The sequence below is a fragment of the Rhyacophila brunnea genome, unplaced genomic scaffold, assembly GCF_057557595.1.
Source record: "Rhyacophila brunnea isolate RB1 unplaced genomic scaffold, BYU_Rbru_1.0 scaffold_18, whole genome shotgun sequence".
NCBI classification, from domain to species: Eukaryota; Metazoa; Arthropoda; class Insecta; order Trichoptera; family Rhyacophilidae; genus Rhyacophila; species Rhyacophila brunnea.
In genome coordinates this window covers 13,395,690-13,421,978 of record NW_028232837.1, presented here as the reverse complement: position 1 = coordinate 13,421,978, position 26,289 = coordinate 13,395,690, and the positions used below count along the sequence as shown (strand labels likewise).

The following is a 26,289-nucleotide window of genomic DNA, read 5'->3' as shown; positions in this document are numbered from 1 at the left end:
TGATAAAAAGGGTAAAAACTTGTACCTACCTACCGGGCACGGGGTAGAAAATATTACAACCGTGGGATATTACTTGTACCCACGTACATTCTACATTCCAATTTATTTTTATCTTAGCGAATTTGGTTACTAAATAATATAACATAGGCAGCTCTCGAAATTGAGTAGTTTACGAACTGGAGCGTTCGACAGTTTTCTGAAGATATTTTACACATTTATCAAATTGTATGTGTATTTCATAAAAATAAGTGTGTTAGATTTTTTATTATATGGCCTATCTAGCTCGGACGGTCAAATTATTTTTTCCACGAGACGGAGTGATAATTTCACCGATTTCACGAACAGGAACGGCGCTCCGGTACATTTCGAGCCCTGAAAATAGGTGGAGAGGTATTAAAACAACCTATTAGGCTATTCGCCCACTATAATTAATTTTAATTAGTTATGATCAGAGATGAATCTATCATTCTTTCATTTTATTTATTTGAAACTAAATGAAGGACGGCTAATAAAATATCCACCTGATATATATCACCTACTATTTCCAATCATTCATTGGTGACTCAATAATTTTAGACAGTGACGTCCCGTGAGGGTAGGCAGATTGAGCGTCGCTTGGGGGCGGCAGTTACTCGAAGGGCGGCAAATCGAGTAGAATCATTTGGTATACTTATATAGAAGTAACTAACTAAACTGAGTACCTACTTAATAATGAAAATACCTATCCTTTCAAAATCTCAGCTCACTGGTTGGAAACAAAATGTATTAGGCAATTAGCATAAAAGGTTTAACATGGCTTTAATTTATTGTCGGGTTCGCGATGTCTAGTTTGCTTTCGTTGCCCTTCGACGTCATTGGTGACTAGAAAAGACACGAGCACAGATGATAAAAAATATTGTATAAAAAAATGCGGCGGCATTTATGGCGCTGCCCAGGGGCGGCATTTTGTCTAGGAACGTCACTGATTTTAGATACCTATGGGTTGCAACGTGTATACTGAGTGGTAGATAGTTAGATAACATTTTGCACCTTTTTGCAATCGTAGTTGTACGATAATTTTATTATAGGCAGTAGGTAAATAGCTATTAGGTATAATAACATTACGTGAAAATCAATAAGTAGGTACCTACCTACTTATATGTTTTTATATTATAGGTTAGCATTTTAATTATAGGTACTTAAGCATACTTAAGCATGATTTGAATGTATATTTATTAAATTTCATCTTTTACTTTCCATTCAAAGATTTTTATCCCCGTATTTTATTATACTTAGCGTGTTTATCGCGCTTTGTCTTCTACCTACCAGTAGGTATATAATTATTAGACTAATTCATAGTTTAACATAAATACTCATAAAAAGAATATAAATCTAGATACATTTATTACCTAGTCAAAGCTTGTCTTGCGATTGATAATCTGGCCTAGTCAAACAACTATTATAATATTTTATACTCGCATGGTAGGTTTACGTAGCAAATGATATTATCGATGTGTCTGTAATTTCTTAGCGCACAAGTGTGTATCTACATTAAGACAACCGCGTCTACAAAAACTAGCTGCAGACATTGCACTTTATGCAACAAAAGCGTTTGCAAAGTGACTCCACCCTAATTTTTGAATATCACATGTCCCCTCCATATAAGTGGTGCGTTTTGCAAACGGACAATGAAAACAAGCATGCTATAAGCCAGCAGCAGCAGCAGCAGGTACCTGACAAATTTGCATATAGGACTATAGGTGGATAGCGGTAATCGTCACTTCTACCGCGCTTTTACAAAGCTCTCTCGGTAATAATTTCGATGGACAAAGTCTCCTCTTAAAGTTTAAATAAACATTTTCATTAATTACCGCTGAAGCGTAAATTTATTTCAATCGTTATAATAGTTAGTCATTCAATATGATTTTTAAATAAAAATACTCTAGTTGGTTTCCTATCGGACTACCTAAGTACTGGAAACTGGAATGGCGTGCAAGTGAAACGACGGCATGTAGTTATTAGTTAGTGCGGTTCCGATACCTAATAATAATAAGTTTTCGCATTGCAATTTTCCAATTCGCAAATTTGCGAATGATAACTGTGCTAGAATAAAAAAGTGTAGAGACGAATAAAAATCTATAAATAAAATATCGTATCGCGTACGGTCGTACACGAACGGAGTGTTAAACAAAGTTTGTAAAGAATGCACTGAAATCGCAAGTCGCGAGGCACCTTGAGCGTCATTTTGAGAACCCCGTAGCGCGAATCGCGTTGACGTTGTCCGGTGCCGCCATTTGTGTGTCACGGTTGCCGTTTAGTTAGGTTTTTAGGTGAATATTATATTATTTGTTTTCCTAATATCGGTCGAGTGCGCCGTTATTTGTGTATCGAGTGACCCGGCACAAGTGGACGCTGGAGAAAAATACGTAAACAGTGTAATTTGACATAAATAGTTTCGAATAAAGTTTCGATGCATCGCCGGCCGGTCGACGATCGAAGTTGCATTCGGCGCATGCAATTTCGAATACTTGTGTGCAAATTTTTTTTTGCGAAAAATTTGCACGACTTTTATACATTGCGCTAATAAGAAAGTTAGGCAGTTTTTTAGTGCTCTTTTGACCGAATGAGAAGTCATAAAGTAAAAAATATTAAAAATGTTCGGCGGGCAGACGGTCGTTGTTTACCCGTTTGCAGTTCCGGTCAATGACCGCGAAAATAGCTTCTTTAATCTCGTACCTACGTTTGGTGGCTATTGTTAGTTTCATTTTATTGCGACCCCGTCAATGCACTTATTAGAAGTGCAATTTCGACTCGTTCGTTATTATTTTACAGGGTCTTTGTTCAAAAAAATAGATCACTATTTTTGTATTCCAATTTCAAACTTCGCCGTTTGGCTTTCGCAATCTTTTGTTTTTTTTTCAAATTTCCGATGAATTTTGTTTTTGTGCAAATTATATTTTCTCCGTTGAAATTATAAAACGTAATTTTCTTTGCGAAATGCTAATTTAAGTTTTAATGTCAATACTGCAGTTAGATTAAAATTGTTCCTTTTGTTCCGATCGGTAGGTTGTAATTACGTGATTTTACGTAGAATAATAACAATGAAATATTTATTGTGTCTTTCTGATTTAAAAAAAAATTACCAATTTCAGTTGCTATGGCGGAGGGTAATGGAGAAGTGTCCTTAGATGAAGTGACCGGACATGACTGTGATGGTAACCGTACTGAAAACTTTTCCAAACTATTAGAATATGGACTAGATACAAAGGTAAACTATGATAAAACCATTTTACATATATTTTGCAGCAGTGCTTCAGTACTGCACAGCGTAGCATATCATAATTATTTTCTTGAATCGACCTATTATGATTTTTATATTAGCGTCTTCCCAATGTATCGGCTTCAGACCGAAACTTCTAAAGTCTAGACTATAGACCTATCATAAAAATCAATGCTGAATGCGACAAGTAGGTATACACTTCAAAATTGGGAGAAGGCTGCAACGCCACGCAACGCAGCTGCTCGGGTTCCATAGGATATATTTTATATTACTTGATCTTATTTTGATCGCTGTACACTATACAGTGTGGTATACCAAAAGTGACCACTTTGAATAGGGACGAGCGGAGAGAGTCGTTCGATGAAACCCCAGCGCTATTCACAAAATTTAATTACATATGTATGCAATTCACCGTGAGCTGGTAGGTATACCCAGAACAGATGAACTTATACTGTTGAAATCTAAAAATGACACTCTCCGTGGACCATTTTGACAGTGAAGTGAGTTGTACGTATATTACAAAACTATTCTTCATGTTCAAATATTATATATCAAATTCAGTAATGTTCCGATCAGATTCAACGGGAACATTAGTTAGATATTGATCGGTATGAAATATCTGATAATATCGCTGTCATTATTGTCATATATGATAGATCCAAACGAATTGATACTAACGAGCGCTTACTTGCTACGCTACTTTTGAATTATTGAAAATTCTATATAAATATACCTATACCATATACCAAAACATTATTGTGAATGGAACAAGTAAATTTCTAAAAATCTGTCATTAGCACGTTTTTACAGTAGGGTATCTAACTATTTACAGCATTTCAACAACCATAATATTTTATTTAGTTATCTTGTTCGATTATATGTGGTGTGTGGCGTTCTCACATTATTCCAATATAAAGGAAATTAATGAAAATATCATTAACTTGTATGTGATTTCATAAGTGATCTTATAATAATCTTAGCAGAAACCAACAGGAAAGGTTCATTAGATTTTTTTATATTATTGAATCATCCGGATAGGAATCTGGACAAGAATTATTATTGTACTTAACATTTGTGGGGGTCACACTCAAGAGCAGAGTTTGCCTCGTATCCCGTGTACTGCGAGTTCGAATCCCACAGCTAGTTCACATTGACAATTTATTTTTTAAATCAATATGCATGTTTGGATTCAGCGCATAGATGGGATGGGTTCAGTGAATGGCTAAAACTGAGCCTCGTCAGGCTTTAAAGTACCCACCTTTGCACTGTTAAGGGAAGGCGATATCTCAGACAGTGGTGTGAGCCGGAGCGCGTCGGATTCTAATCAATATTATGTTTCACACAATAATATAGAAAATTAAGAAATTGAATATCATATATAATATATGTATTTATACCCAATAAATCAAAATTCTTTTATTAAAAAAATTAAGATGGCGAGATGAGGTAGGTCCCTAAAATATAATCGACCCTCTAGAGATTTTTTTATTTTGCGTTAAGCCGCTTATCTCGGAGCGGAGATGTTATTATTTTTAATATTAGATGTAAAACAGTATTAATGGATGTTTTGTTCCCAAAGTACCCCACAGAGACATAAGGCATAAGCCAATCATATATTCATATTTTCTTTCTTTGTTTCATGTACATAGGTACCTATTATGTTATGCACACAAAAATATTATTTAGTGCAAATATTGATTGAAATTATTTTAAACCATTGTGTATGATAATCTTGTCTTTTTTTATATTACCTATTTCTCTGAAGATAATATAATAGGTATAATACAATGCATAATGAATAACAAAATATGACATTGCAAATAAATTATTAATTAAAAGTCAATTATGTCAATGCTGAAGCTGACCACTATCATCATAATAATATGTAGCCAGACTCAGCTACCTCTCTTAGGATGATTCAATACATAGTAGCACTTACTACGTCCGCCTCATAATCAATGGATAGTGAATCGAATCCTATATCCGGCAATTTCAAATCAGGCTTTTTCTTTTCAATGTACCTATGTTTCAACAGTTTCAACGATAGCCGAGCGGCTTATGCGTCGGCCTATAACGTCGCGGCTCCCAGGTTCGAATCCTGTCTCTGGCAAATATGCATATTGTTTTTCAATTTGTGTTTGAGTCAGAGTATGGACCTAATAGGTTGGGCAAGTGGCTAACATCCATTTCTCGTAAGAACAAATCTGTCAATACAAACCTCCACTTTTTGGAGGTCTATAATATTATGATTTTATTAGGATTGGACGTGGTAAAAAAAATGTTTGATCTAGAGCGAAGGGCGATGGGTCGAACGAATGGTGAACAACCGTTTCTCATAAAAAAGCATGTCTCAATAATCTTAATTCTGTTGAGGTCCGTATGCTCCACTCGGATGGAAGGAAGAATGGTAGCTCACTTTTGTGGTTATTGACATTTCATTATAATTTACATAATTGTATTAAAAAAGTGCTGGATGTCCTCTAACATGCAGGATGTGGTTTACTTCTCCATACTTTTATGCCCGATTGATCGGTGATTATATTATTATGAGTTCTTCGTTTAAAAGTATTGTTATATTTTTCAGGTGGCTGTTAAACTAGATGACATTTATAAGACTGGAAAGCTAGCTCACGTTGAGCTAGACGAAAGAGCGTTGGATGCTCTGATAGAATTTCCAACTGACGGCGCATTAAATGTGCTGGAACAGTTCCTCGACTCTAATCTCGAGCACGTATCTAATAAGAGCGCATATCTGTGCGGCGTTATGAAGACTTACAGGTCAGAGTAAAGTTTTTTTCACCCTAATTGTACAAGATATGCATAACTTTTATCAGGGCGCCTTAAGTTATGTTTAAACATTTGTAATATGTCACGAAATGCTCTACACCGGCTGTATAATTAAATTTATCTATGGTATTGTTATTTGCGCCGTATACTATGACTGATTATTTCAATTGCTAAATTGGTTTAATGTTTCCTGCCGCCGGTGAGCTGCCACACTGAGTTTGACACTTCCAAATTCATGTTTTACAAACAATTTTTTGTATATCTTCCGCAAAAAAAAATGTATATGATAGGTATATACGTGAGCCTGAAAAACTCGTACTGATGTCGGTAATAGACCAATACCAATATCCCAAGAAATACTTTGAGCGATGCACCTAGACAAATTAAATAGCATGTGGGTGAGTGTACCGCAATTGTTATAATTGCAGGTTAAATTGTAAATATACCCTGTGCATTCACTTTTATTTACCAGAATTAGTTCTCACAATCGCACATGTGTACCCACATGATACATCAAACTACATATTATAATGTTTTTAACATTGTATCCCGTGTAGAATTTGTTCTAACCGTTTAAAAGTAATAAAAAAACTAAGGCGTCAATGTATGTAATCGGCTAAGGACTAAACGAGTACACGTCATGACATATAATTAAAAATGAGTAGTTTTCACATCACCACACATTTATTTAATATAATTATGTAATTTGTGAAACAGGATTCAAATGGTACTTAACTATTTCATATGAAAAGTTATACCTAATCATTTTATTGGTAACATCGGATTGTAGCCCATGAGTCATGACATGTTATGGTATATCTACATCTATATAAAATGTTATTGTTTTCATAATACCACACCTAATAACGTAATTTTAATATTTTAGCCTAACCCAAAAACATTAATAAACAAAGAAATGTCAATCATTTTTCTTGGATAGATGGATCATTTGAGAACTATTTCATTATGTAATCCGTTGAAAAGTAGTTATAGAAGGGTTACTGAATTTCATTCAAAAGTACATTTGTAAATTAATGCTGGACAAAAATATAACAATGCACCGATACGCTGGATAGTAATAGGAAATGTTATTTTAATTTTATATTTGTTTGGTAGGTAGGTATATCAGTTGGAGTTCAATTTGATAATTGAAATATTGTCAATAAAAATAATTGTAAAATGGAGCCTTGCACACAAAATATGGCCATTCTTGAAATTTGCCCAATTTAACGATATGATTTATAGTTTGGGTGAGAAAAAACAAAAAGCAGAAGGGGATTTGATCGAGGCGAGTCGATACGACTTACAAATTAGCCCTACCTATTTTTTTGTGCACTTTCACTGTGGTACCACTATATAATAATAGACATAACATTTGCAGACAAAAAAGTCGCGCCGGGCAACAGGGAAGTCAGGCCACAGCCCCTGTCGTTCCGATCAAAGGTCCTGATGAAGATAAGATTAACGAAATTCTAACACGTACTGGATATAAACTTGATGTCACTACTGGTAAACAAAATCTCTTTCTTTTTAATCAGAATGCAATATGAATGAATGAATAAATTTTAAATATTATTTTTGTATTATGTAGAAATTATTAATGTCAATTATCCACTGTGCAATATAATTTATCCTTATAAATCAAGAGAACATAAATTTTCATCTGATCAATACTTAAATAAAATATTATCTAACTCAAAAACCATCAATTTTGGATGGATTTATTGGGGAGACTCTTAAAAATTTACCGGTCGGAGCCGGTCAAGATATTGAGGAAATTTGGTTTTAACCTTTTGGCTACCGTAAAAAAAGGCCTTGCAGTACCCAACAGGCCAAATAATATAATTTGAAAACTACATCTCTAAAATCTCAGTTGTAACACTTGCAAAATTCAAAGTAAATCGATGTTAAAAAAAATCATCAACTAAATATGGTAAAATGTTATAGGAACATTCCGATAGATGTCAGTGTGTGTCCTATTTTGAAATTATTTCTTTTGACCGAATTATTAGTACAACCGAGATATCTCATATCTGGCGTAGCGAATTTGGACCATTTGACAAGATATCTCGTATCTGGCAGTGATCGGGTATCCTAATATACATGGAAAATCTCTTTTTCCATAATGTTGAGCGAAGAGAAATCGAGTACCCGTGTAAAAATGTAAGAATTTGATGTATAAACATTTTTGTAGGTCAAAGAAAATACGGCGGGCCGCCTCCCGGTTGGGAAGGATCCACTCCCGGCTCGGGCTGTGAGGTTTTTTGCGGGAAGATACCCAAAGACTTATACGAGGATGAGATAATTCCCCTGTTCGAAGGGTGCGGAACTATTTGGGATCTGCGCTTGATGATGGATCCCATGACGGGCTCCAACCGAGGTTATGCTTTTGTCACATTTACGACACGCGAAGCCGCCCAAAATGCCGTGCGAGAGGTAACCTATACTTTTACACTGACACCAACCTGACACTTGTCTTCAAAATAAGTCAAGGGGTTATACTTGCGCATCGACAGCCGCCCTTCCGCTGGATTGCTGCCTTTATTTTAATATCAAATTACTTAATACTTACTTTCTCAAATTTCAATATCAAAAATCAGTATTTATCATATTATAACATTTGATATGGCAATTTTCAAATACTGGTCAATAGAGTTGGAGCAATAATATCATTTTGTCTATCTTATAAGCTAACTTGTTTTTTTCTACATTAAATATAATTTTGAATGGCCTGGTTAATTTTCCTTCTGATTTGAAAAAAATAGATGAAAAATAAGGCTTTAAAGAAAAGGAATAACGATATGGTAGTTTTGCCTATGCCTATGCAGATCATGGTTGATTATATCTCTGGGCGAGTAGATTTACCTCCTATCTTGTATTTAATTACCTGGGTGGCTGCAAAAAATACCATATATTATGTAGGTACTACTTAAGACTGCAATAACTTCAAAATAATGTTCTTAAGATTTATAACTTTATTAAAAAGGTATTTTTCATTTTGCTAGTTACATAGTACTTACTTACATATTTCTAAAATAATATATAATTTTATTTTTCTTCTTTTGACCATGTCCGATCCTAATAGGATCATATGGGCCTCCACAGAGTGGAAGTTTGTATTAACAGATTTTTGTTTTTATGAGAAATGGATGTTAGTCACTCGCTCAACCTATTAGGTCCACATTCTCGACTCCAAACACAAATTGAAAACAATACATATATGTATTTTGTAAGACTCAGGATTTCAACCTGGAACCCGCGACATAAGCTGACGCGTAAGCTGCTCGGCCATTGTGGGCGTTTGTTGAATTTAGTTGAGGTGAAATTGAAGCTAACATAAATTAATGTAGCAGGTCATCAAAAGAAAAATTTTATTACTTTGTTACTGTAAAAAATGCAACTGAAATATTTCATAAGCTGGCAATGAAATTTAATTTTGCTGTTGGACATATTGTATTGTGCCAGTACTGAACTGAATAAATTTAGTTTCATTCTAATAACTTATTTACTTATATAAAATTATTTTGAATCATGATCATAAGATCACAAGATCACATGATAGATAACATTAAATAAATTGTGCATACATGACCAGAACATTCAATTGAGATGTGATTCATAGAATGAATTTCTTAAATATTATGTTGTTTTTATTCTAATACATTTATATGTTGATTTAAAATGATATGGACTCAGTTCGTTCTCCTCATGAAATACTGGCCCGCTTGCATTCCTTGTGTGTTCCCAGCTGCTCTGTTCATTTTCAACCTATAAGTAATGCCACCAAAATATTCTATCTATAATATGACCGTTTGGTTCCTCTTTGAACGTATGTTCATCTTCATGTTGTATTTACTAATGTATATAAATGTGTCGACTTGTAAACGGAGGAGTGAGTTTGCAGGGGGCGGGTGCTGCGGTGGCAATCGGGCGTCGGTTCGAAAGGATCTATTTCAAAATTTTTTTCAGGGTCTCCTCTTTGCTTCCGCTGGCCGAAATTGGAGGCCGTCTTGTTATTCCAAATTTCTATATCCTAGGTAAATGATAAATGGTGGAAATAATACTAACCGATGAAGCGTTAAAGACTTTTCACTTCACTCCGAAGTGTTATTCGTTTATTTCTGTTTTTAGTAGTTTTTTTTGTTGTAGTTTGTCTTTTGATTTATATATTTTTTTTTCTGTTTTTCTATTTTGTTTTATAATTATTCCCAAAGGTCTTTAATAATCCTGTTTTTTCACCATTGCCATTTCACCATCCACCGTTCCCAATGGCGCTCAACGAAAATGGCAGGGGTCGGATGCGCGGGCGGGACGGGGCGCACTTTTAGGTTGTCGTTAGCGGATGCCGGTCGTCGTTCCAAATTACAAAATTTCTCCCCCTCGACGTGTCACGCGTCAACGCGTTCAGGACACTTTTGGCGTTCCGTTGCTTGATACATATCTGAAAAATTTATGAAGTTTATTAAAAAAAAATTTGGCCTTGTGTTTTCCCACAGCTTGATAATCACGAAATAAAGCCGGGCAAGCGTCTCAAAATAAACATTAGCGTACCGAATCTGCGACTTTTCGTGGGCAACATTCCCAAGTCTAAAGGCAAAGAGGAGATACTGGACGAGTTTGGTAAATTGGCAGGTAATGTTCACTCAAAATTATTGAAACAAATATAAGCGCGGGTCGGGATGTATGCCGCACCGCCGTAACTCCGGCAGGGTCACTTGCCCTCACCCCTATTGCCCTATTCCTTTTCCCGTCTCCGTCTACCTCTGTTGTGGTATGTCTCTTTTCTTTACCCGACCTTCCCTTTCGAAGCTTTCTTCTTTTTGCCTCTGTACTTTGCCTATTGTAAAAGAAATATTTGTGTCAGTGTCAACATTTTATCATTTTGCACTCCGAAGCTTGTATTCAATTCTCGCTGATATCTTTGGCATAAATTAAATCCGTAAGATACTAAATCATTTTCCGGATACTAAATATTATTATAGTGGTAGCAAAATTGATATTTCAAGTTTACGAATAAAGTTTACTCAGTATATTTTTCCAGTCAACGTCGACAGTAAATTATTATAATAGTTTGCGGATCTCATTTAATACCATCGTGATCTGTACATGTGTATTTTAATATTACTATAATACGCTATCTAAATAATAAAATTAATACCTACCTTTGAGGTTTTGCTTGAATATAAACTTTTTAGTAATCGAAAGACAGTCGGTCGAGGCTGTAGGGTGTGATAAGATGATGGAATGCACTGTATTTATCCATTGCGTTTCGGATTGTGGAGTCTTTGAACAGAGGCAAAAGTCCAAATCCAACATTCCACAGTGAGAGCGAGCCGAGATGTCGTATGTGACCTTGTGTGCCCTTTCCTTGTCCGGTGAATGAGAGCGCGCGGACACTCACACTCTCACTCCTGCAGTCACCTGCTCCACTCAGTGGTCTAAATTGGCTCTTCTCCTTCCAAATTGTTCTTACAGCTGAATGATTACGAAATTCGAAAGGGCAAAAAGATTGGCGTTACCGTTTCATTTAACAACCACCGTTTATTTGTGGGAAATATCCCAAAGAATCGACATCGAGACGATTTATTTGCTGAATTTACTAGGCACGCACGTAAGTTTTTAAGTAATTCATAAGAGATACTTTCAACACTTATGAAAGGATTAATAGCAATTATAGCTAATGGATGGTTTTTCAATAGCAATGTCATATGATCTGGTCTGTTCTGTTGTGAATGCTGTTTTCAAATTCATTTTTTTTGTTCAATCATGAGATCCATCTTTTACCATAGCACAGAAATAGCTTTTTGCCATCTTTTATATATTTACATATACATATTATATTATATTATGTAGTAGTGTTCTGATTATGTTTTTATAACCTTTCCTGTGGGAGATTTTTTTTTATAATTACATATAATAATTAATACATACCTACAAATATTTTGAAAGATTTTCAAATGATTGGAGACTATAAATTATGACATTTTCTCAATTTGAACAATTTCATCAGGCCATTCTCTTAAACATTATACATGTTGGGATGTTGGATTGAATATTACACAATATTTACATAGAATTTATTACTATATAACTATTATATTATAATCATCTATTTTAGAAGTAGCCTCAGTATTATATTCCCGACAACCGAGATGAGATGGTCCTTGTGAAAGATGACAATCATCTTAGAATATATTTAATATCACCTATCATTTAAGTTATGGCTAAACTCTTTATCAATGTATCTACACCTACCTACATCTCAAAAGTATACTTTTGTTGATTTATTTTACTGCGGCTGCTTTATTTATTCGTTTTTAAGAACATACAAGATACCTTGGAATAATTGCAATTTTTAGTTGTTTTGCGGTAACACTATCGCTTTTTTTGCATAAATTATAGTTTTTTTTTTCATATCATTCTCATCTATTATGAAGTTTTCCTTCTCATTCACCTAAAATTATCTATTTTTTTTTGTATTTAATTATTTTCATCGATCATCATCCTTGTGAAAATGAGTGGCACTGATTGAAATGGAAAAATAAAAAATTTGCAGCTGGACTGATGGAAGTAATCATATATAGTTCTCCCGATGACAAGAAAAAAAATAGAGGATTCTGTTTTCTCGAATATGAATCCCATAAAGCTGCATCATTAGCTAAACGAAGGCTCGGAACGGGAAGGATAAAGGTAAATATCACAATCTCATCACTTTTACATCGGCTATTGTCAATTCTTATTGTCCGTTTCAAAATTGAATTTCTGCATTTTATCGTAGGTATGGGGATGCGACATCATCGTCGACTGGGCTGACCCGCAAGAGGAACCCGACGAATCGACAATGAGCAAGGTATTCTTCAATTTTTCAAAAATACGACAATTCTGCAATTACTGGGTTTATTAAGACCATGCGATAGTCGCAAAATCATTCAAATTCCTTATCGAGAAACATCGACTGGCATCAAATACACTATTATATTATATAATATGGCTGATTAAATTATCATTTTTGTGTAATAGTTAATTATCGATATTTTCACGACAAATTCATTGGACTTATTCATAAAAATGTGGTCTTTTTTGAGTGTCCATACATGGAATTTTTATTTGTTGTTTTGTAATTATATTATTACAAATGGATGAAAAAATTTGCTGGATTTTGATGTCTGACGCCCATGCTCTGACAAGTGTCGCACTCGGAAATAATAATTATGTAGTCACAGAAAACCAACAATAAATAATTGGTGTATTATCAACATAATTTTGAAGTGAATAAAATAGAAAAATAGCTACCCACACCTAAACAAAATTATATTATGATGTCTGTAGTAGTACCTACAAGTAGATGATTTTTTCTTTTATTTCTTATTTACTTTTATTTCTTCAAACTTTCGATATTTTATTAGCGATGCATTAATAATAAATTATCCTCTTGAGAATTGGATAAATAAACAAATATATATTTAAAAAATACTTTATATTCACATATATGCAGATACTTATATTATAACTTATGAAAGAATCAAATTTTGTTTTATTCATAAGATGTTCATGCGATTTTTTATGTTTCTCTCTTCACCCGCGTGTCTTAAGAAGCTTCACTCGAGTCACTTATGAATAATGCCATTATTTATTTTATTTTGATGCAGGTGAAAGTGTTGTACGTTCGAAATCTAACTCATAACACGTCTGAAGAAAAATTGAAGAATGTATTTGAAGGCTATGGAAACGTTGAACGTGTCAAAAAGTTAAAAGATTACGCCTTCGTTCATTTTGAAGACCGGGATAATGCTGTCAAAGTGAGATAATTCATGTTACATTTTCATCATGTTCACTCGGTACACTTTTTACTAATATATAATATGTACCTACATGCGAAGTGATGGAGAAAACGTTGTCTATGTCAATGGAGTTCACATGAAAGAAGCTGAAAATAATTTCGCATTGAACATTCATTTGTGGCAAATATTTTCATTTCACAACCGAAGAAAAGATCAGTAATATAACACAAACAGATGACAATAAATTAAACGATTTTTATATTCTAATAATACAAAATACAGTAGATGAATATTTATACTGATAACATTAAATCTTATTAATGTAAACTTTTCATAAGCATTTCATGGAAGAACTACTAGTTAAAATCGTCGTAATTAAGTAGTATGCCCATAGCTTAGTTGGAAAAGCACACTGGCGTGAATTCAGCAGTTACAGGTTCAAGTGTCATATTTTTAACAATTTTTTTGGGTATATAATGGGCATGAGATGTTTTCAAATTATGGATGTTCAATATATTACAGAATGTTACATTCTCAAATCTTGTGAATTATTCGATGAATAAAAGAAATAATAAATAGTTTATTACACCATATTTTATTGTTAATGTTAAAACGAAGTTTGATAAGTTCTGTAAAAGGTAATAAAACTATTTTTTAAATTGTCATAGTTTTAAAAAAAATTATTTTTACAAATAAATAATATTTCCAGATGCTACGTTCACAAAATACACCTCTACCAACATGCAGAATTAATGCAAAAATATAACTGAGTAATATTGAAATCTAACCTTGCTCATGTGGCCGTTTCTGTGCTTCTTGGCCAGCTTGGCGAGCCTCTGCATCTGTTCTTTACCTTTGTCGGGGGCTTTCCCGGGAGTGTCCTCGCTGCCTTCTATACCGGGCCACACCCGCAAGTCAAACATGCCCTGAAATGCAACATATCATAGACTGTACATTTTTTTTAAAAGGAACGTTTGCAATATCAGGAATTGAAAATAAATATAATCGACAAAGATAGTTTTGCAGAAAATGGGAAAACAATTTTTAAAAATCTGGATGAAATAAGTTGAGGCGAGACTTTCATGTGGACAATCTGGACCTAGCGACCTAGCCTGGTCATCTGTAATCTTCTCTAATTTATTTTTCTTAATTGCAGGCCATGCGCGATCTTGACGGTACCGAAATGGGTGGAGCAAATATAGAAGTGTCATTAGCGAAACCGCCCTCAGATAAAAAGAAAAAAGAAGAAATGCTTCGCGCCAGAGAGAGAAGAATGATGCAAATGATTCACGGCCGGGGGGGAGGGTGAGTCTCATTTATATCGTTGTCGGGGTGCCTCGGCATGTCCTCGGTCAATTTGGAGATTACACCGCTTCAGTGATTAGTACACTATATTAATTGCCTACAATAATTAAAATATTTTCTTTCTTTGAAGTAATGTTAAAAAAGTGCATTTGTAAAAGTTTAATCTCGTAACGAAGATAGATGCAAATATTCAATGTGTTTTTGTCAATCAACAATAGCATTACATATCATGACATGCGATTGAATTTATTTACTAATATCCTGTTTATACGTGCATGGATTTACTGTTGACAGTAAGTATTGTCGCGGCCATAACAAGAAAATGTATGGGTAAACATGTATTATCCTGAAGTTGCAAGCTTGCATGCATGAATCAAAAAGGTTTGGAAGCTTCTGAATTTTCATGCAACAGCAGGGATTTTTTCGATCTGCGCCTGCGCAGTAGAACGATAGTGGCGAACCTACTGGCAAAAAACGAACTATACTCATTTTGGGGTTAACCGATTTTCACTACCTGTCAAATAGTTCCATAAAATGACATTATCGCATTTCACTTACTCTTGAAGAATGAGATTGGAGAGACAGTCAGCACTTTTACGTGTAAACAGTAGTTATTGTCGCGATAGTTTAAAATCTGCACTATTACTGCCAGTAATCCATGTGCGTGTACAGGCGCTATAATTCTTTTAATTGCGTGACTGATATTGATAAATGAATTAAATGATGCTAGATGAAGTGTTCAAGTGTTGTGCGCTTGTCTGTTTGAAGATGTTCACCCTCTCAGATGGGAATGATGGGGCGAGGCATCCGGCCGGGCGGCGGTCAGATGCGTGCTCCCATCGACAGGGACGAGTACGGTAAGTCCGCTTGCGCAACCTAATATTATATTACTGCTTCATATTACCACACTTCTGCCATATTGTCATTACTATCTTATTAACCCTCAATAAAACAACGGAGCGACTGTACACTTCCAATATCTAGTACACCTTTGTTAAAGTTATAAACTAAAACTATAAACTTTACAGTATAAAGGTATAAAAGGTAAGTTCCCGTGCTTATGGGATGTTGGCCACTTGCTTGACCTATTGGGTTCATACTCTGGGTCCAATCGCACATTGAAAAACAACATGTGAATTTGCCAGACCCGGGATCCTCAAATCCGGGACCCGCAACATGATAGGCTGACACATTACAGCTCGGCCATCATGGGGTATTACTTGTAATAAAGAATGATCATGTATATGTTTTGTATAAACTGGTAAACTGTAAGGAGACAGATATTGGAAGTTCTACAGTGATCGGTTTCTTTGTGAGCTATTAATGATTTCCTCCTGTTATAAATCATCTTTTTTCAGATGAAGACTTTCCGATAATGACTCCAATACTGACCGCATGCCTTTAACTTGTGTGCTAATCTCCTCACATGACGCGTGCGTTTCAGAGTGTGACTGTTACTGATGCTTTACATTGCATGCTAATATTAATATTCCTTTTCATTTCCCTCGCATCCCACAATCCATGTGTGCTCTATAATTTAGTCAGCGGGCAGGTATCGGCAGGTATCAACTAGAAAAATAAATTATAATAAATAATTAGTATAATATATTTTATATAAATTTTAATGCTTTTGGACACTTCAGACACTTCAATCTAATGATACGTAATTGTGTCATTCTCAATCTTTGATTCAGTATTAGGCCGAGATAGATAAAATGAGGGAATACACCATCTTATATTACATATATAATATTATTGATAAAAGTATGCAACATAGTTTCAGGTTTATACATTTTTATAGACGTAATTTAGACAAATACATTTGGTGGGTAAAAACACTATGATCGCTATTCAGTCATTTTGAATTCTGGACTATTTTGCAAAAATATGCATGTATGTGATGTAGATAATTTTTTCCTAAATCAAATCCCAGTTATTAATAAAATTGTGCATGGTTTTTCTTTACCACAGTTTGGTGTGAGTCAACCGACAACAGTTATCCAATATTGATTGGATTCGGTAATTTGGATGCTTAAAATTTGTTTTGTGTTTCTTGACATTTCCAAAATATTATATTATCAACATCTCATTATTTTACTCATCATGCGTATCGTATCCAATTTTGATTGTCAGTTCAGTTTTAGCACTGCATTCTGATCTGCTCTAGGGATATCACATGGTCATAGAATGGCATGATAAGGACAGGACGGTACATACTATTATGTATTGGCTCAATGATTTGGGGTTTTTATGAATAATTGGGGTGTCAATGGATCACATTATTTGTGTACGAATTACCAGATTTTATAGATAAAGCAAAAAGTCTAGGTACCCTGAGAACATTGATTGAACATGTATAATATATTTTATTTAGGACTGATGATTTTTTCATATTTTGAAAGTAATTTAGCCTAATTCATTTTTTAGAAGTTGGAACTTTTGTCAGGGTAGAAAAAGGATGAAATTGAGCTCGGCTAATTTATCCTGTGCATGATAATATTTAATAGATAAATAAAGTAATTTAAATACTTACTTATATCGAACAATCCATTTCTTTCCATTGTATTATACATTATATAATATATTGTTTGTATTATATTGGCTCGCCGATAATGGAAACAGGGAAGATGAAATTTCAACTAGATCACTTTGGTGAATGCGGTGTGTGTGTTAGTCGAACGGTGCGAAAATCGATGCGGGCAGCTTTGGAAGGGGCGGCATGTGACGGCCGGCGGCGGTGAACGTTTGTTAGCTCGCCGATGGACGATAGCCTCGATAGTTTAAGTTAGCTATAGATATTTTGGCTTTGCGTTCTAAAGGGCTCTGTATTTGTTGTGTGTGTTTATAGATTATGATTACGACTATTACGGGTACGGTGTTTACCGAGGTGGATACTCTGAGCCGTATTATCACTACGATGAGTTGTATTTTGATTACTCGCCACCCCCGCACGCGCCTTCCGCCCCACAGGGCCGCATCAGATCTCAACCGGTGGGTCTTCCCAAATCATATCATATCTACCATAATCATTTCACTTTTTTGTACCTTTTTAAAACAATGATTTGCGAAATTTGTTTTTTTTATCGTTCTTTTAATATTTATTTAATTTTTTTATGATTGGCCTTTTAAATTCACCCGGAGACAAATAAATAACACATTTGTGTCGGCCTGACGGTTTCATTCTCAGGTATCGCTTGCTTGCAGTTGCTGCTGTTTGAGTGACTCACTAAATTGCATATTATTAATTTATTGAATGCATTCTACAAATTAAACCCTTTTCAATATCATATTATCATACAATAGGTGCAGTCCTTATTTTTTTATCACCCTTGGACATATGCAACTGCTTTGCGACTTACCTAACAAAAGCTTGGGGTAGGCAATCTAAAATCTTTTTATGATATGCAAATTTATTTGAATGATAACTTTACATTACTTTACTTATCCTCTATTATTGATTATTGATTAGCGATTAGTGATTAGTGATTAGTGATTAGTGATTACACTGATTACACTCAACACACTGTCGAGACTCTTGTGAATTATTGTGGCATCTGAGAGGACTGCACGCTACGTTTTCTAATACATATTGACATTTTTCCATATTACTTTTGAGTCTTATCGATCGGACTAACAAAATTGCAAAAAATTCATATCTTGCAGTCGAGCACAATGTTAATTTAATCCAATTAATGCTAGTAATTCATTTTGTAGAGCTAATTTGCATTTCTTCATCGTTGATAAGTCATGGATGGGTTTTTTGTGTTTTCTATTATCTTTATGGTCTTATATTTGAAAGCTTTTTTTTATCATGCTTCTTTATGAGTTGGGCATTTTTCGCTTATTATAACTTTAGCAGCTTTGCTTATTTACCTGTTATGCTAATTTTTGTTTTGACTAATATAATTAACCTATTTTGATAATATCTATTGTTATGCCATATTCTCCGTTATGCTCATTTTCTATCTTGTACAGCTGAGTTTTACAATCTGTAATATAATCTGTTTCTTTCTGAGGGCAGTCGACAGGTATTTCGTCTCGCATTGAGTGTGTGATACAGGATGTCACTTTATGCTATATAACCTAGCACAAAAATGAAAGATGATTTTTCTGCCATTACAATTATTATTAGATAATATGTAGGTACTTCTTATTATCAAAACGAATGAACAATTTTTGTTTGCACGACACTTGCCACTTGCGCTTGTGCTCTTAGTAATTCCACATCTTATAGCTGTCTACTGCTCTTGACGGGAAACCCATTAAACCATTATTTAATTTTATTCAGTAAATGTACTTTTTTTTAATTTTTATGAATTTTAATTTTCTTAATAATTTTGAATTGATTTATTTTCATAACATTGACTGTTTATATAATTATTCTCATTGGATTATAAGTAGTAGCCCACAGTGCCTCGATGACTTGGATTTTCAGGTACCTATTCATCATTTTAAAAGGTATGTGGTCATTTTAAAATCAAAATATATTTCATCATGTATGCTTTTATGCATTTTATTGATTTATTAACTTCATATTACAATAAACTCATCTATTTTCTTAGAAAGAAAGTATTATCGTCAGATTAATCTTTCTGTCAATTCATTGTCATCCTTTATATCAATACAAAAGAAAACAGTAGACCGTCGATTAGCAGCAGTCTCGTACAGCTCAGCTCATTGTAATTGAATGAATTTTTTGTTGCCGATTCTTATAATATGTGCCCATGTGCCCATGTGCCCAGATCGAAATGCCCAAGCATTTTGGTTAAATTTAAGTGTCAAAATTTTAATAAAACAAGATGTCGTAATGTAATGATGTCGTAGATGTAAAACTTTGCATTGATTGTGTCAGGTTGGGCGTGGGCGTGGAGCGGCGGCGGGGCCGGGCAGGGCGGGGGCGCGTGGGGCAGGTGGGGGGGAGGAGGGGGGCAGTGGCCGCAGCAGGCGCGGCGAGGCGCTCGTCTCTCTCACTCCGCCCACCCACACTCGCTCGCCTATCATCAGCACCAACCACCGTTCCCATCTTCGTGGCAATCCTCGCGCCAAGGGAAGTTTGCCAGGTACGCTCTCCCTCTCTCCTTTTTGCCTCCGGTATAATACTTACATTTTACGTTTGAGATATCTAGGAACGCTGTCTTGTCCAAGGATAAAATCTGCATCGGACAAAAAAATACACTATGCTGTCTGAGCACAGTTATCTATTATCATGATATCTATCATTACGTTCGCCAGGACAGAACGACGAATGACTGTGCAGATTGGTATTTATTTTGAGAATACGTATGGTTATAGCACAGGGTTGGTGAACCTTTTTACGCACGCGTGCCAAAATTTCCCAAATATTATTTTTCAACTGTCTTGACGTGCCAAGCAGTTTTTCAAGAGGGAATAATGGTTTTTAAGAACTCCATTGAAAATGATGATGTTCTAGATACCTCTCACAGAACATAGCATCATATAGTTTTATCACTTTTTTCAATTACGCTATACATTTGAGTCCACCAATTTTGAAACTGTCTGCCAGAATTACTACTAGGTACTAACTCCTCCAAGTTTTAGTTTCTAATTTGGTGCAGCCATTTATTTGGGTAGAAATGATATCAGATGATGGATTCTCTCGCTACATTGGTGACAGGCATTGTAAATCAGTCAAAATCAGAGGTTCGCGGTACAGTTTGCCGCCTGATGAAGTTAGTGCAATTATACATGCCGTATACAGGGCTAACGACTCACCTATGCAATTATATTTATACATATACATTAAATGTTATGCTTATTCTTGAACAGTATTTGTCTGTTATTTTTTATACAATGCAATCTGTCATTTATTGTTATTATAGGTCTTTTTTCTCTTCAAACGTGTGCCATGAAAAATCATTTCCATCACCAGGGTCACGCGTTCCATAGGTTCGCTACCACTGCTATAGTACATTATAGCTAGGTCACGATGACAAACCCACTTTTCTCTTACAATAAGTCCTCGACTTACGCGAATTCGACTTACGTGAATTCGACTTACGTGAATTCGTACTTACGCGATTTTTTAACATATGCTTTTTTACTGCAGTTTGTGTCCTCTGCACTTGTGTTTACATATAATATTATGTTATAATATAACATGATCATGTAAAAAATAGTAGTAATAGTCTCGGCGTCCCTTCTCTGTCTCTACGGCGCTTCTTTCATGTCCGTTGTTGTTATTTCACACGAGCTCAATTGTTTTTTAATATATTCAAATGTGTAATAATTTTCGTAATGTTTACTACGTATATACATAATGCAATCTACGATAATTACCAAGAAAAGAGGAATATTAATAGAAGAAATGGAAATATTGGTTATATGGATGGAAGATATTCAGCAACAACAGATTCGAATAAGCCTTATTTATACTCATACAGGATTAAAGCCTTGGATCGTTTTGAAGACATGAAGTGTAAAAATGATGATAGTGTTGATACTAATACATTCACTGCAAGCCACAGACGGTTTCAAAATTTTAAAGTATGTAGTATTTTAAAGTTGTAGTAAACTACACAACATCAAATTGACAGGTGAGGCTGCCGAGTAATGCAGATACAGAGAAAGCTATAAATTCTATAAAGAGTCTAACAGAAATCATAAAAATGAGGATTACCTGCCACAACAAATTTTTAATGTGGATGAAACTGGGCTCATTGGAAAAAATGCCAGATCAGTCATATTATATATCCCAACTAGAAAAATCTATGCCAGGTTTTAAGGTGTCTGAAGAAGATAGGCTAACCCTTTTACTTGGTGGAAATGCTGCTGGAGATTGCAAAATCAAACGACTTCATCAATCAATAATTTTTTCTTAAATGTATGTATGTAGGTCCATTTTATTTTCACTTATCCTTCGAAACTAGCACATATTATTTCAAAAATTGCATGATTATAAGTTTTATTCGACTTCGCGATTTTTCGACTTACATGAAAACCTTCGGAACGAATTAATCACGTAAGTCGAGGACTTACTGTACTACTATTCTATTTTAAGACAGATATTGGATGCCTTCGCCACCTAAGAAACCATTAAAGCTCTGACTGCTGTGAAAAGAAGATAATTTTTTCCATTCTTAATGCTCATATAACTTATTTTGTCCACAGTTTGTCTCAAAGTCTGTGTCTAATTGAATAGACTTTATTTCGCCTCTCCTCTCCTCGTACTGTTTTGCAGTTTGTCCGCACCCGCACCCTTCACTAGGTAATCTAATCCTCATAATCCTTAGTATCCAATATGTCCTATGTCCATCCCAAACTAAATAATTATTAAAATTAGCTGTCAACCATAAAATTATTAAGAACTAAGAAGTACTTGGTATTTATCTCATTAATTTTATTGATTAATGAATTTTAATATTCAGCATATATCATAATGATAATCTGACTATATATCACTACACTACATATTATTTGAAAATACATAAATTAGATGGTGTGTTTATAAATCAAATACTGTTTTTGCGAAACATGGTTATGTTAAAAAATTTGTCATCTTCATTTTATTAGTAGGTATGTACACCATTTGTGAAATCCTGATTTTTGGTGAATTCAATTTTTGTCATTTAACAAGGTTTCCACATCTTTTTATTTTTTGGACTTGTCGCATGATTCTATTAATGCATAGAGCTGTATCTTTCTCAAAAAGTCACAAAAGTTAAAGAACTTGATGGCTGTCTATTTTTGATGACGCTCATTAGAATACTCACCAGTTTTCCATTTCCATCAGTGTTCATCAATCGACAGTTAAGGGGGGAGAGGCATGCCAGCAGAGAACCTAGCGGAAAAATACGAAACTTGCAATTTGAGATTTTTTTTGATAATTTATAATATATATATAGATAATTAATATTTATATTTTGATATAAATAAAAAGGATTTCAAGTTATACACATTTATATTTTTATGAAAATTGATGTTTTTTAAAATAAAAATAAAGAATATTAAAACGATGAATTAGTCAAAAATCTAAACGGACAAAAATTGAAAACTTAATTTTAACTAAATTTTAATAATAAATATGACCATAATATATAATGTAATAATAAGATATGACCCTGCAACGAATTCACATTTTTTTACAATTGTAGGTTGTGTTTACTTTTTAATGTTTTCATATACATATTTATTAATTAAAACAGATGAAATTATGAATTATCAAAAAAAAATCTCAAATTGCAAGCTGCGTATTTTTCCGCTAGGTTCTCTGCTGGCATGCCTCTCCCCCTTGTTATCTTCCAAATTATCTGATCTGATCTAGTCAGTGTACTTTCAGGATTCCAAAACAATTGGCTTATAGCCAGTCACTTGCGCTTGCCTGAACTACATTTTTAGTGTTCAGTTACAAAACTTTACTCTATTTTCTATAAAATTGTATTGTGGCAGAAATGAAAAATATGTTGTAATTGCCGCAGGTAAACGTAAGTTGGACGGGGGTCACCAGAACCAAGGGGGGGACACGAAGCGTCGCATGGGGGGGGCGAGGTGGGGGCAGGAAGACGGCGAGAGTTGGGGCAGTCAACCGCTGGCGCAGCAACCTCTACCGCCGCGAGAGAGAGACGGAGACATGGAGAGAGGAGAGGAAGAGTGGCCGGGCTCGGGCGAAGGAGAAAGCGCCGGTGGATGGAGATAATCTCGGCGTCCCTTCTCTGTCTCTACGGCGCTTCTTTCATGTCCGTTGTTGTTATTTCACACGAGCTCAATTGTTTTTTAATATATTCAAATGTGTAATAATTTTCGTAATGTTTACTACGTATATAATATGATATGACGTCGACGACGATATGTAATTCCGTAACTAGTGTCAGACACAGCCTTAGAGATTTTTACAGTATGAGTTTTGTTTATATATTTGGTATATATATATGATATATATTACGTATGCGCGTACGTACAGTGTAGGAGCAGAAAAGGGAAAGAAAGGGGGGAAAAGAAGGGGAGGGTAAGAGGGAGTGTAGGCGGGCGGGTGGGGGAGTCAGGGTGAGGTGTCGGACGCGCGAGGCGGTCGTATCGGCAGTTAGTCAATGTAAGTGTTATGACCGTCGGAGGTCGTTGTGATAGCTTTAAACGGCGTTAACTTTCTGTTAGGTCGATAGTGTGGATAACCATTTTTTAAGGGAATTTTTCCGAATAAGAGGCGGAGACTAAAAATTGTTCTTTAATCAAATTTTGTTGCAATATTTTCTTTAAGTATTTATTGGCTGTTATTATTGTATTCGGTATTATGTTGTTGGCCCCTATCGAGATGAGAGGAAGCGCGCTCTTCCGCCGCTCATGATCTCACATGATCTCACATGGTCACGGATGTACGCTGAATCTGTTGAATCTGCTGAATGAAGAAATGAAATAGAATGAATTGAACGGTCGCGCAGACGGTTTGCCCCTTGTTCTGGAGACGTATTACACTTACGCAGGGGGGACGCCACCCGCTGGAATAAATCAATCTTTTTGGTTCGCGGTTTCGTTACGTTGCGGTTCCTTATGTTAGAAAGGGAACCTTTTTCTCTATTATATGTGTTTTTAATAATTTGACTTTCATGTTTTTCAATTTTTTATTTGACTCTGATTAAAATCTTTAGTAGGATGTTATCCATTTTGAATAATTCGATTGTAAGTGTCCTGTTAAGATTAAATTTTCACTAACTAATTAGCGATTTATATTGTACGCAAGAAAAAAGAATGGAGCGAGGGCGGTAGGTTACGGAAGGGAGTTGACTGTTTCCGTTTGTGAGAGTTTGGCGTTTGGCAGGCGGGGCGCGGCGGCGGGGCTCGCCTCGCGCTTCAGTTATTGTTTTCTTTTTGTTTCGGTTCCCGCTGGCAGGGCGCGGCTGCGCCCGCCTCGATCTCGTTTTCCGGCAGGCCGCGTGGGGGCCGCACCGCCACGCCCCGCCTCCGGTTATATATTTTCCTAAAACTGTTTAGTGGAGAGTATTTTTGTTACTCGAAACGATGTCTGTTTTTTTAAATATATGTTATTAAATATATTTTATTCCCGGCAAATGCATTTTGCGATGTGATTGATGTATTTTAGTAGTAAATAGATCATGTCTATGGCGAGCGACCTGCCGGTTTCGCAAGTGTTTGAAATGCGGATGGCGTTCGGTTAGAATCAAATAAATCATTAAACTTTTACAGCTAAAATATTTCCGAATCGACAAATTATAATTATAATTGTGACAATATTGACAATATTGAAATCATGATCCCGCTTCGCTTGATTTAATCTTGTTTGTCTGATCATCCAATTGTTATTAAGAAAATAAGGATATGCTGAGTGAAAAATTAGAACATTATAATAATTATATAGTAATATTTCCGGCCATCTGACTAATATGTCAAATATTTTCTTTTTTGGATTTACCCATTGTCTTAATAAAACAGTTTTTATGTGGACTACAATTTCATTGTATTTTATTTATTTCAAGATATCATAACATTTCTTCCTGATTTCATACACCTTTTATCGTGAACGACCCGGATGGAGCGACCGGGTGGTCCAGTAAAACTCATCTATAGGAAAATGATGGGAGTCCGGCCGAAGCCTGACTGGGGAGGGGACTCTCTTACACAATAATAAAATGGCCGTCTACAATTTGACACATGTCCAACTGCGGTCCGTGGTTATCTTGCTAGAGTGATTTAATGATACGAAAAATGAACATCATATTTTTTGTTTCAATAATTACATATTGGTGTTCTACAAACCCATCGGCGACACTTCTAGCGTCTTCATCTAGTGTAAAAAACAAGAGAATCAATATTATCATTATTTAAACAATTCACACGCACGTACATACACATACATGCACACTTTACATTCTTAGCGTATCAAATAAACGTCAACAATGTTATTTTATATATGTACCGCACCCTGCTGTTATTTCAGAGCGATGATGTTCTAAAAAAATCTAATACAACAAACACATAATTCGATCGTCCCGATTGAAAATTAACAGGAGAGGTGGGAAGGGTTACCCTCAGAGAGTGAAACCTCAGAAGGCTATTGTTCATTTTAAATCTTTCATATCAAAGTGAAGATACAGTGAAAATTTTGTCTCAGGCTAATTAATAATCCCACAAGAAACTCAAGGTATCCTGTCGTTTCACAATGAATCAATTTGATTTATTTAAAAGTAT

General features: G+C 35.0%; 1 protein-coding gene across 8 annotated transcripts; it reads left to right on the top strand.

Annotated features, from left to right (window-relative positions):
* The first annotated feature begins 1,735 nt into the window (after positions 1-1,735).
* Syp (synaptotagmin binding cytoplasmic RNA interacting protein) lies at positions 1,736-25,551 on the top strand. Of its 8 annotated transcripts, XR_015070487.1 has the most exons (15): positions 2,253-2,309; positions 3,132-3,247; positions 5,844-6,037; positions 7,428-7,555; positions 8,241-8,482; positions 10,543-10,678; positions 12,603-12,736; positions 12,825-12,896; positions 13,696-13,845; positions 14,984-15,132; positions 15,901-15,989; positions 17,981-18,123; positions 19,985-20,192; positions 22,261-22,357; positions 23,568-25,551. XR_015070487.1 is itself a non-coding variant. In XM_085945573.1 (14 exons), the coding sequence occupies exons 2-14, from the start codon at positions 3,137-3,139 to the stop codon at positions 23,783-23,785; spliced, it is 1,974 nt and encodes a 657-aa protein (XP_085801699.1). In that variant the 5' UTR covers positions 1,736-1,789; positions 3,132-3,136; the 3' UTR covers positions 23,786-25,551. The 8 variants fall into 8 exon arrangements, 6 of the variants coding, with proteins under 6 accessions (XP_085801699.1, XP_085801698.1, XP_085801697.1 ...); XM_085945573.1 differs by lacking the exons at positions 2,253-2,309; positions 10,543-10,678; positions 22,261-22,357 and adding exons at positions 1,736-1,789; positions 11,522-11,657; XM_085945572.1 differs by lacking the exons at positions 2,253-2,309; positions 22,261-22,357 and adding an exon at positions 1,736-1,789.
* Positions 25,552-26,289: the final 738 nt, after the last annotated feature.